The sequence below is a fragment of the Taeniopygia guttata genome, chromosome 10, assembly GCF_048771995.1.
Source record: "Taeniopygia guttata chromosome 10, bTaeGut7.mat, whole genome shotgun sequence".
NCBI lineage: Eukaryota > Metazoa > Chordata > Aves > Passeriformes > Estrildidae > Taeniopygia > Taeniopygia guttata.
This window is the reverse complement of record NC_133035.1, coordinates 15,368,803-15,381,084: the sequence shown is the minus strand read 5'-3', so window position 1 is coordinate 15,381,084 and position 12,282 is coordinate 15,368,803. Positions and strand designations below refer to the sequence as shown.

Sequence of the window (12,282 nt, the reverse complement as noted above, 5' to 3'; positions counted from 1 at the left end):
TCTACAATCTAGGCAGAAAAACATAACTTTTTTTGAAAAGAGCCTGGTGATGTTAGAGATGAACCAGTCTAAAAAAAGGGTTTTTTGTTTATAATCTTCTTTTAACTGTGACAGAAATGGATAATTTTCTGAAAAAGCCAGACCAATTATAAAAAAAAAAAAAAAAGAAAGCTTTTTTAGCATTAATTTCCTAGTAAAGGCAACTGAATCAACAACTTTTAGGCACGTGCATGCAGGCTCTTCTGAAAGCAAGGTCTCACTCACATCAGCTGTAGCAGTATCAACAGGGGAATGGAGTATTGTTAAAGCCAGTTGAGAACTGGGAAAAGCAAGGTGCTTTGAGGTTAATTTGTATATTGTGCAGTGAAACATGCAGGTTCTCACACACTAAAATATATGGACAGAATATATATAAAACCCAACATAATCTACTTCTTGGCCTAAAGCAAACCAAATAAATAATAAAAAGGAAAGTTGACGTCTTAAAAAAAAATCATTTAATCAGCTAGGCCTCTTCCCCCATGAGAAAAGAACATTCATCTTGACAGTGATGGTCCCTGGAATTCCTTTGCATAATACCACTTTCATTTCTATTTTCTCCCCCTAACACTAAAAAGCCATGAGTGCAGGCAGATCAGACATCACCTAAAACCTGAGAAAGCTTCAGTAAGCAAAAAGATGTTGGGACAGAGCAGCAGGAGAAGGTTTAGTAGCCCAAGAAACCAAACTGTTAAAGGTGCTTTTAAATGGATACTGCTGCCCTCTAGCAGCTACCGAGAGGTGGATCACATCCACTGCTTCAGGACGAGGGAAAAAAATAACCCAGCAAACCCAGAAGACCCAATATAATTTCAAGCCACACACTGTTTTATGGGAGCAAACTTACTGGAAATGTAGCATATGAAACAAGTCTCATTCCATAAATAAATAAATAAAAATGACCACCAAATTGCCTTAAAATCTTGAAAAAAATCAAAGAGCAGTGTGAAATATAACCTAGACCATCTTAAGTTTGGTTAAAAAACTAAATTTTAATCTGAAGAAGGAAATTAAGGATTTATTTTATAGGCATGTAAAGAATAAATATCTGAAAATCTTCCTAGAAATAGAATTACTGGAGTTATTTACGACAAGGAGTAAAAGACATTCTAAAATAGAACACACATTTTTCTTTTTAAGTGGAAAACCACTACATCCTTGCAGTGAAACAGCAGAGATCAAGGCTTAAAGGAGAAATCAGAAAATAAAGTATTCTGCTGGCAGGAAATTCAGGTGATTTTGGAAAGTTTTGTCCCCAGCTAGTTTTACGTGGCCAGATGGAAATGAAACATTGCTTGGAAACAAGCAGTCCCAATAGGTTCCAAGGGAAAATAAAACCAACCAGGAAAAAAAAAAATACACACAAACCTAAAAAAAACCACCACAAAAAAACCAATAAACTGAAAAGACCAGAGAAGTGTGTAGAAAGTGTGCAAACAGTTTAAGGGAAGGTGAAGGAGGGGGAAAATTGCCAGAATTTAATAGAATGAAAGATGCAGATATAGCACTTTCTTTTCAAGACACTTCAGAAACACCAAAAAAAAAAAAAAAGCAAAGGAACTGAGGAAAAAACCTACCAAAATACCATGTCACATACATTAGGGACATGTGACATAGGGTATAGAATTGTCCTTGGTAAGAATTAGTCCAACTGAACACTGCTTTAGACACTGGCAGAGGCTCCAGGATATCCCTGGAGCTTTCTCTTCTTCATGCTAAACAACCCCAGCTCAGAATTGTTTCTTGTATTCTGAGTCTTCACCCAAATAAAATCTTTTTACAACGTCCCAGGAAGATGCAGTGTGACCTGTTAATGCAGGCAGGTGCCCACAAGACTCAGCTCTGACAACTGATGGAGCCAGAACAGTTTAGGAAACTTGCTTTTTAAACTACAATCCTGACACAAGAAGAGTCACAGGGTGTTCTCTGAGCCTAAAAATTCTCTTCCAATGCAATGATTCCAACATTTCCTAATTTAACATTACAAGGATGGGAAGACATAGAAACTGCTTTTGGTTGAACTCCTCCAGACACATAAATTACTTTTGTTTGAACTCCTCCTGTTTTTCTGAGGTCCCTATCTCAGTGCATTCCTTTCCCACACCAGCGAGGCAGGATGCTCACAGGGATCACTGTGCCCAAGGGCAAAGTTTCAGGCACACACTCTGCACTTCCAGAAGCTGGGCTTGGCACAGACAGACTCTCTCAGCACAAGCCCTCCTTCACACAGCCACACAGCATCCAGAAAATATCCAAAGGAGGGCTCAGCACCATCCAAACTCTCAGCACTTGTAAATTAGCCATGATTACGCCTTTCAAAAAGAAGTGCGAGAAGTTGCCTAATACATGGCAATAATTAATAAATCTGAAGGCCTAATGATCTAATTGCAGATACCCTGAAAACAGAGAAAGTCTGAATTAATCAGCGTGTTTGCAGAGAGCAATTCAGCCTAATTGCTCTGAGCATTTGCTTTCCAAACAATTACTTGCTCTAAGCTGACAAATACCCAGCAGAGCACACACACATCCCTTCCTCTGGCACTCTGGTATCAGCATGGACCCAGGCAGGGAATCACAGAGTGATAAAATACCCTGAGCTGGCAAAACCCACTGGCATCACCAAGGTCTAACTCCTGGACAGCCCAGAGCTTTGAGTGGTGGGTTCCTGCAGGCTCACTGCTGCTGGAAGTTAAAAGTATGGTATTCTACAAGCTTTCTTTCCTTTTGTTTTGTCCTTGGGAGGCTCCCAGGACCCCAGGCAGAGGGGTCTGTGAGATGTGAGAGCAGAGGATGATGTGCTGAGGACAAGGAAAGCAGGATGCACCCATGGAGGTGCTGCATCTTCTGCACTACTGCTCCTCCCCTTGCACCCTTCACACTGCCTCCATCACTGCCTCCATCAAAGGAAGGAGAGGAAAACCAAAGGGCAGCAAGAGGAAACAAATGAAACCTGAAAGGAAGAAACAGAGACGGGGCACAAAGGTTCCGTAAAAAAGATCTACAAAACACCAAACCAGGTAGAAAAGGGACACACATGAAGTTCAGTCTGGAACACATAGTTAAAAGGGAAAGAAAAAGAAAAAGGTCACCAACCACAGCCACATCCAAGAACTGTGTTTCTTGTAACTACACTGAGTAACAGATGAAAAATGAACTTTAAAAGCACAGGATTTGGAAATGAGAGGGGCTTTCTCACCCTCACAGGCACTCAAAACCCAGTTTCTGCTTATTCTTACAGCAGCAGAGTTGGGTTTGCCACCTGAAGGAAGGCAGCCCCTCCTCACAGCTGTGGCATCACTTTGTTCACTGCTCTGGAAGGGTGACTCGACCAGGAGCAACGTGCACAGCCAGAGCATCCCAGTGCCAAAGGGGAGCAGGACTTTGGAGATTTCTTCAGGTTGACTCAAACAACCACGAGGCACCACCCTGCCCTGTGAAGGTAAAACAGCAGGTGGAAATGGGCTCCAGCCTCTCCCAGCTCAAAGCATGAAGCTGGGCTTCACAAAACAAGGGTCAACAAAGCCTTAAAACCTCTAAGGGTGCCACAAGATGCCAACGCTCAGAGCACCAGTGATTTTTTTAATGCCAAATGAGATACAGAATAATCATCTCTCTGTTCTGCCAAGCTGCTCCAGTGCTCCACAGATTTTTAATCAAAAAAAAAAAAAAAAAAAATTTCTGGTTTATTACTACCTGGAGTATTCAAACTACACAGATGCAAACTCCTTGCCATCAGTGAAACACATCTAGTAACAATTATACCATAAAAAATACATAAAAATACATTAAAAAAACCAACTTCTGGCGCAGTGTATGCACACACATACATAACCTTCAACGTTTGGCTCATCCTCTACAAGAAGTCTAAATGTAGGACCCATGCACTGCCCAACAATGGCCCCAAAGGGGCACACAGGTAACATGCCAAATTTACCATCTGCTCAGGCAGTTTCTGCTGTGTGACTGGGTGAGATGGTAAGCAAGTAAATCAGACTCCAAGCAAGCTGATAACCAACAGGCAACACCCCTCTCAGCCTGCATCCCTAGACAGGACACTGATTTTGACCCAAGAAAGGAGTTTTTGGAGCTTCTCTACTTTCCACCAGAACTAAGATCCTGCTCTAGCAGCACTTGGATTCCTTGGCTGGATGTTGCTGTACAGAGGCTTTTTCTTTCAAAAAATAGATAAAAGAGAAGAAGAAAACACTGAAATTCTGATTTATTTTTCTTTTCTACATTGCTGTGCAATTTAGAGGAAGCACATGCATCTCTGAACCAGTCTCCTGGGGTGATGCTCCCTCTCTAAAGACAGCAGTACAAGGAGAGGAGCTGCAGAAAGTCAGGGACTGGAGAGACACAAGAGACAGGCAAAAACAATGCAAGAAGTAAAAACTGGAGGAAAAAATAGGAAAGAGCAGATGTTAACAGGATTCATAATATGAAGAGGAAAAAAAATTGTAATTAAAATCTGGTAAAGTGAAGGAGGAATTTTTATCACACCAAAGGGAACATACCCTGGAAAGAGCAGTACATAGTGAGGCAAAGAGTCAGAAAAAAATACTGGGAAAATTGGAAAAAAAAGTGAAGTCTGCAGCTCTAAGTAGAACCTTTACTTGGCCAAGCATAATTTATTTCCTAATTAATAACTTAAGCATACTGTTAGTAAATTCAGGGAGAAACCTGTGAATTTAATGAGCAATGCCAGGATGGTTTTAAGCAATAGCTGTTTCCAATGTCAGAAATATTTCTCCTTGGTCACACAGCTTAGATTTATTTTTACATGTACACACAGATAAATATTCCTTACACTGGGACAAAACAGAGGCAGAAACAGATTGAACATGAGCACAAGAGACTTTACTCAGCTGCCAGGAGAGGGCATCACCCACCCACACTGCAGCTCCTAAGCCTGAGCTATTTAAACTGTTGTAAAATAAAATTAAGGGGAAAAGTGCAAACATGAGAAGAAGGCAGAACACCACACTTAAACACCATTTTCTTTATGTAGATAAAGAAACTCCTCCAAAAAAATGTAAACTGATGGGTTTGATGACTGCTTTGAGACTTTTTTCCAGATAAATCGCTGATTGCATAATAAATGAAAATTAAAATTTAGGAAAATTACAAGACTTATGTTAAACCTTATTTAGGCTAAAGATGCTGGGGCATAAACTCTCCACTCAGTCTGTGTGAATATTTTTCTAAATTCAAATCATTCAGAGCACACTGATACACCCCAGCACAGCAGGGTGGGGGGAGAGGAGGGAAGTCTCACACTCCCAGCCCACAGGTTATCTCTGGGGCTTTCTCATACCGAGAGATGAGCAAGGCTGACAACCTCCCACTTTGAAAGGCACGTTGAGAAAGCCCAGTGGCTGTAGGTCAAAGCCCAGCATCACACAAAGATGTCACATAACCAGAGTGACAGCAGAGACCTGTAACCATGGGCATCCACAGTGGGCTTTTTATTTTTTTAAGGAGCCACCACTGCAGCAATGTGGTGACTGATGAATAATCATTAAGGCACTGCCTTCTCCCCTCCTGCTGCCTGTGCAATAAAAAGCAGCAGTTTTACTGAAGTTTTTCACCTCACATACTCAGTTTACTAAATGAGAGGTCATTTGCCACAAAGCAACAGAGACTCAGCAAAAGGGATTTCTTTCCCCCTTATGTTGTTTCATTATGCTGTCCCCTGCTTCACAAAGACAAGCATTTGCTTTCTTACACAACAAAACACAGCCTAGAGCAAAGTATGCTCTGTCTTCTCTAGAAAAACTACTTTGCTGGAGTTGCTCATTTCTAGCATCTTTTTCCTAGGAGCAGTTGGATGTGTCCTGGCTTGTGCAGCCTGCTAGTAAAATCTGATCAACTGCTACAGTGTTAGGAAATACAGGCTTTTTATAACCAGTGAGGATCTTAATCTAAGTACTGGTTCACTTCTTCTAAAAACTGGTAGGGAAAACAACCAGAAGTTACTGTTTTGTGAAGCCATGAAAAACCAGCATGGAAAAAGTTAACTGAGATATCAGACAACAGAAATCCCAACAGCATCTCATGGGAGAGCCTAAATCAGACAGGTCCCTCCAGGTGCAAACCTTCACAGGCCTTTAGGCTGTGCAAGCTTATTTTGTTTAAAACCAAATTAATCAACCCCATGGCTTCACCTCAAAAGAAGCTGCTCAGACATTTTGCAAGACAAAACTACCAGAACTGTTTCCGCAGGAAAAAAAAAAAAAATTAAATGAAGACTGGACATATGGAAGAGCTTTTTGACAGGTTCAGATCAAAGGTCCTGACACAGCTGCTGCCTCAGAGTCCTACATAGAGCCCCTGGCAGGACAGCTCTTCCCTCCACAGCAAGTGACTGGCTGCTTATTTCTCCCTCATTTAACATCCTGAAGAAAAGCCAAGTTAAGACGTTTTCACACTTTTTTCCCAGGAATTCCCCAAATATTTTACAATTTATTTGATACATCATCTTGGGGTGGGTTTTGGGTTTTTAGGATGCTGTCATTGCTCAGTCACATCCCAGGTTAGATAGGATTGCTGCCTCACAGCCCTGCTCATGTGGTTCCCCCTTTTAATAACATCTTTGCAAAAGCACTCCTAAGAGCATCTCCATCATTTAATAAACCTCCAATTATTCTTTGTATTCTTGGTGAGTACAGAGCTGAAGTGTGTGAATTGTGCAGGAGGGCAGAGGGAGGGTGGGGCTCACCACAGCGATCCCTGATGACCAGGTTCCTGCCCTCCCTCAGGTGGATGGTCAGCAGGTAGGCAAAGGGGCTGGGCAGCTCAGCCAGGCAGTCGCTGGCTTCCTCCAGAGCCTGAGGAGAACAAAGGAATCAGTCACACACCTCTCCAAGCAGATCTTAAATAAGGCAGGTGTGCTGCTGCACAGACAAAGTTCTGCTCTTTCCTTAAGGCTATCTTTTACAAAACAGAGAAAAGAAAAGAAAAATAGGAAACATTAAAAATATTTATTTCCCAGGTTTTACTTCACTATACAAGTAGCTAAGTATCAGCATCAAGTATGTTCAACAAAGCAAGGGTTTTACCTGAAAATGAGTGGTGGTATAACAATCACAATGGCATGCACAGGTTTTCCAAATCCTATCAGCACATTTTTTTTTTCTGAGCTGTTTCTCGTGCATTCTCAAGTTGGAAGAGACCCCGAAAGCCCTTTGTAGCCACCTGATAACCTCAGGAGGAAGAGCACGTTTCATACAGCTGCTGAGAGGAGAGCACATTCCATTTCACTGGAAAGGCCAGTGGCAGGCAGTGCTGCTTGTGAGCTTTAGCAAAAGCAAACTCGAGAGGATTTTTGCTCATCAGAGGTGCTGCCACAGCTCAGCATCATCCTCCAGCTCGAACACCCGGTGAAAAGAGCTCTGGACAGCACTTGAGAGGTTATCAGAGGGCAAAGGTAGAGAAGTTCACCCACAAAGCAAACATGTTTTACATGAGAATAACATGTCAGAACTGTCAGTGCCTCTTCACACTGCCCTAAAACTGATTTTGCTATCTGCCAAAGCTTACAGCTGTGTTACTTGCTGTATTTGCTTTAATCCAGTTTGTTCCTGCACTGTTATTTCAGTATTTATGCTGCTGCTCTCATCAGTTACCAGTACAATATAGATATTATAGAGTGCTTCAAAAAATCCAGAAGGTTTGGTCTATTCAAAACATTAGCAACCACTTTGAACTACTAAAATCCTAAACAACAAAAACACAAACCCACCGCTAAATAAACACATGCTCCACAAAACTGAAACAACCCCCGCAAAAAGAAAAAAAAAAAAAAAACAAAACAACACACTGGGCAAATCTCTAGATGGGTTCTTCACCTGATGAGTTTTTGAATTTGTAAGGAAAGAACCTAAATCTAAAATAAATTGTGTTTCTGATCAACCCTCAAAATGACAGGACTTACCATTTGGTCATCAAAGTTTTGAGATGATAGGGAAGAGTCAAAATCCATTTCTCCAGACGGGTACTATAAAAAAAAAGATACAATGAATTAGACAACAATACAGGAAAGAAAAGGCTCTTAGCATCAATCAAGAAATTACTCATACATACATGTAATGAATGAAATTATCTTACTTATGCATTTAGATAATTTAAATATGTATTTTTTTGCCTGTTTTACAGTAACTGCTCTTAGTCTCTTGAGTTTAATCCAGAAAAATTAAGTGCCTGCTTCCAGCAAGGAATAAATTTCTTCTTCTCCTCCCCAGCACTGGGTGCTGAAGGTTCTTATCACAAACTCTCCTGATGTCTGAAGGTTGTTGTGTCTGGCTGCCTCACTTGACCACAACTTCTCCTTCACCACCCAAAAATCAAGTTCCACTTAAAGGTTTTTATAAATCTTTTTTTTTCACTTGGTTTGGTGTTTGGGATTTCTTTTGTTGTTTCTGTAGGTTTTTTTGTTTGGTTTGAGTTTAAAAAAAAAATTACTCAGGGGAAAAATTACAAAGAAATTGTCAAAGGGAAAATTGTCCTTGCTTTGGATGAGTTAATTTTCCTTCTAGTAGTTGGCACAGTGTTCTGTTTTGGATTTAGGGTGAGAAGAATGCTGATAACACACTGATGTTTTTAGTTGTTGCTGGACAAGTACTGCCCCTCTGCTGAGGAACTGGCTGGATATCAGTCAGTAGGTGATAAACAATTGCACTGTGCTCACTTGTTTTGAATATTTCAACTGTTGTATAATTTCTATAAAAATATTAATTCTTTTTAAATATTAGAAAAAATATATAGTTAATATAATTAAATTTTTAAAAATACTTTTGTGTTATAATATCTGTATATTATAATACATCAAATATTATTAAAATGATTACCTCTTCCTTTTCTGTCCTTCCTGTCTTTATCTCAACCCACAAATTTTACCTTTTGCCCCCAGTTCTCTCCTGCATATGATGGTTCCCACTGAGCAAGGAGTAAGAGAGAAGCTGTGTCATATTTATATGCCTGGTGGGTTAAGCTACGACAAAACAGAAAAAAAAAATACAAGCAACACCTTCCTGCAGTAACTGGAAGATCCAAAGGATTTTTAATCTATGGTAGAGGAAGTAAAACATTTCTTCCTAAATACTGATTCATACAAAGCCTTGAGGCCACGGTGGCCCAGCATCGAGTCTGTCTGAAGCGATTCATCAGCCAGGACACCTCTGGTGCTCCCCTGGCTGCTCCAAGAGCCCGTGACCATCATTGCAGCTGAAGAGGACCAACGTGCCTGGGAAACTCTTCGGGTCTGATGCTGGGCAACCTCAGCCCATCCAAACACAAAGATTTATGCCAAGGGTGAGCTCGCTCTGCAGAAATGCACACAGGGGGGAATTCGATCCTCATGTGAAAGTGTGGCGACATCCAAACCTCTCAGATGAGAGCAGCATTGTGTGCGGCACTACGGAAACATTTAAAAGTCAACCAGCTCCTGCACCAAAGTACATAAATCTTAGCTGGGCTGACATGCTGAAATAAACGTAAATACCTTTTGTGCAATTCTTTTCCTCCTCTTCCCGCAAATGCATATATTACATATCAGGAAGTACAGTAATCCAGCATTGCAACTAAGATTTCCCTTTCACGACAGACAAAATCTAACTTTATGGTTCCCACAGTAATCATAACTTGGCCACCTTGCAAAAGCACATTAAAAGTGGAAAAATTATCATCATAAAGAGCAGCAGAAGAATTTTCTCACACAACAGAGCTCAGTTACAGCTGCTAGGGGAACCCTAACTTTGAATTTTCTGACTAGTATGCATAAAATCTCACTCATGTGCATTAAACTTAGTGTTTCTTGGAGTCTCTGGCTTCACAGAAATCTCCTTGAGGTACCATCATTGGCACTGGTAATGGTCTCTCTTTACAGCTTTTTTTACACAGCACAAACACGGGATCAAAGAACTCCATTGAAATTATAATAATTTTAAAAGTACTGCCTTGGCTAGCTTGATATAATTTATTTAAAATATTACCCTCAAAATTATGATTTTGTCTTTATTCTGTTTTCTGTTTACTTGGATTACATCCACAGATACAGAACAATTATAATTTTAAATAGAAAAACTTGGGGTTTTAATTTTAGGTCCACGTAATATTAATTACTGTTATTCTAGGTAGCTAACTGCAGGGAGATCACTGAATATAGATAAAAGTCTTGGTGAAAACATGCTCATGAACCTTGATTTTATCGAACTACAGTGACAGTTCTCAACTTTAAACAAAAGTGGCCACACCCGGGGGGGGGTCACAGCCCCAAATATATCTGCATGAAAATAAATCAAGCAAGAGCAGATCTATGAATGTACATAAATTGAAAGTTCTTCTTGACAAGCGTTCCCACCTCTGCCTCCTCTTGTTTTCTGCAGAAGAATTATTCCAAATACAAATACGCTGAGTGCATCTACAACTGGACAAGGCTTTGGGTTGCCCCCATTTGTCCTAAACCAGGACAGTGACTCACTGCAAAGTGCTGGCAAGGGGATAAAGAGATATCAGAGCACTTCAGCGATGACACGCGGCCATGGACAGAACCCAATGGCAAAACAAAACAAAACAAAACAAAAAAAAAAAAAAAAAAAGGCATCATAGGAACCTTTTACAACCTGAATCACGCAGGGATTCAACACAACTTCACTTGCTTCTTCAGGCTTGCCTAGCTGGGTGCAATGAGGAACAGAGAGCAAACCTCTCAGCAAATGGTGAAATGGTCCCTGTGGGCAGAGCCTTGGTGAAGATGGGCTGTGCTGAGCACCCCAGCTCTGCAGGGGAGTGCAGACAAGTGAGAAAACCACAAGCACACGCTGATCTCACCCGCCAGGCCCAGGAGGATCTCACGGTATCGGGTGGCCAAAGACAGCCAGGAAATGAGTAGGTGGCATGTGACAAGTAATTCAGGGGGAAAGAAGCTCAACCTACATTTCTGCTTTTTTTAGTTTGTTTTGTTCCCGGGATCTGCCTTCCTTCTGATTTACCTCCCTGGGCAGGGAGCGATGCTCACACAAGAACAATGCGAACTCTTGTGCTCCTCAGAGCAACTCCACCCAGTATTCAGGGACCAAAATCCTCTATAACAAACTATTCCCACCCGAGGCACACACAGCACAAACCCAGTAGCTGTTCAATTAAGTATATGCAGAGCTGAATATTGAAGTTGTCATAGAATCACAGAATATTGAGGTTTGGGCTGGAACGGAGCTCACAGATCATTTAGTTCCACCCTCCCTGACATTGCCACCTTCTAATATTGAATTTGTTTTTCACCAGATTCAATATTCAATATTCAAATTTGCTCAGTACTACTTATTCATTTCTACTTTCCTTTGCTTCACTCTCTCCTTTTATTCTCAAGGAAAAATATCTTTGTAAGTGGCACTGGAGGCAGATTACAGCAAGGAAGCATATTCACACAGGGAGATGATTTGCCATACAAGTAAATACCAAATGATTTACACACACCAGCAAATACAGAAATACACATTTAGGGAAAGATGTAAGTGCTGCAGAAAATAAGCCAGACTCAGACTGTTCATCTGGATGAAACTTGACTTGAGGTTAAGCTATTTCATCACTGTACAGGTACTTCATTCTCCTAGAACACTCATGTCGCCCAAAATCAAAGCAGGAATTAGTATTAACTTTATTGTGCTGAGGTAGATTTTAGATTAGGGTTTCACGCTTACAACAGCAGAAAAAAAATGCTGTGATCATTAAAACAACCTGGAAAAACTTCCAGAATCACAAGAGACCATATAGTTACCATATACCGAGTGAGGTGCTACAACTTTTGAGTAACGTTTGAGCAGAGAAAGGAAGCACTACACTATTTCAGTCGCTTTTCCTAAGTACCCCTCAAAATAATGAGCACTCCAGCAAGATGAAACCAATTTGTGAACAATTTAGCAACCGTAAACTGCAAGTGATGGTCAGTAACTACCAGTCTGACACTTTGCATCACAACAGACTGGAAGCCAACACCATTTGGTAGGAAAAGGACCACTTTCCCCACCCACATCAATGCTAATCATCCTTTTGAATGTGCAGTTAAAAACCAATTTATCTGAGAAATCCCCATTCCCGAGGGAGAACTTGAAACAAAAATGCCCAGTTCCCAGTCTGGCATCTTGGATGACTACAGAGGCAGCTCCCACAGCTGCAACAATCAGGTAATGAGAAAAAGGCCTCAGAAAGTTCAAAATGTAACCTTCCCAGAGAGAACTCAAAAGGAGT

The 12,282-nt window shown here is 40.9% G+C and overlaps 1 protein-coding gene across 2 annotated transcripts in view; it reads right to left on the bottom strand.

Annotated features, from left to right (window-relative positions):
* The window catches only part of MCTP2 (multiple C2 and transmembrane domain containing 2), a 121,109-nt gene that overhangs the window by 88,601 nt on the left and 20,226 nt on the right, over positions 1 to 12,282 (bottom strand). For both annotated transcript variants that reach the window (XM_072933717.1, XM_030281240.4), the window contains exons 4-5: positions 7,973 to 8,035; positions 6,758 to 6,866 (exon numbers count right to left, since the gene is read on the bottom strand). In XM_072933717.1, coding sequence (XP_072789818.1) covers positions 6,758 to 6,866; positions 7,973 to 8,035 — 172 coding nt within the window. The remainder of the gene's footprint in view (positions 1 to 6,757; positions 6,867 to 7,972; positions 8,036 to 12,282) is intronic.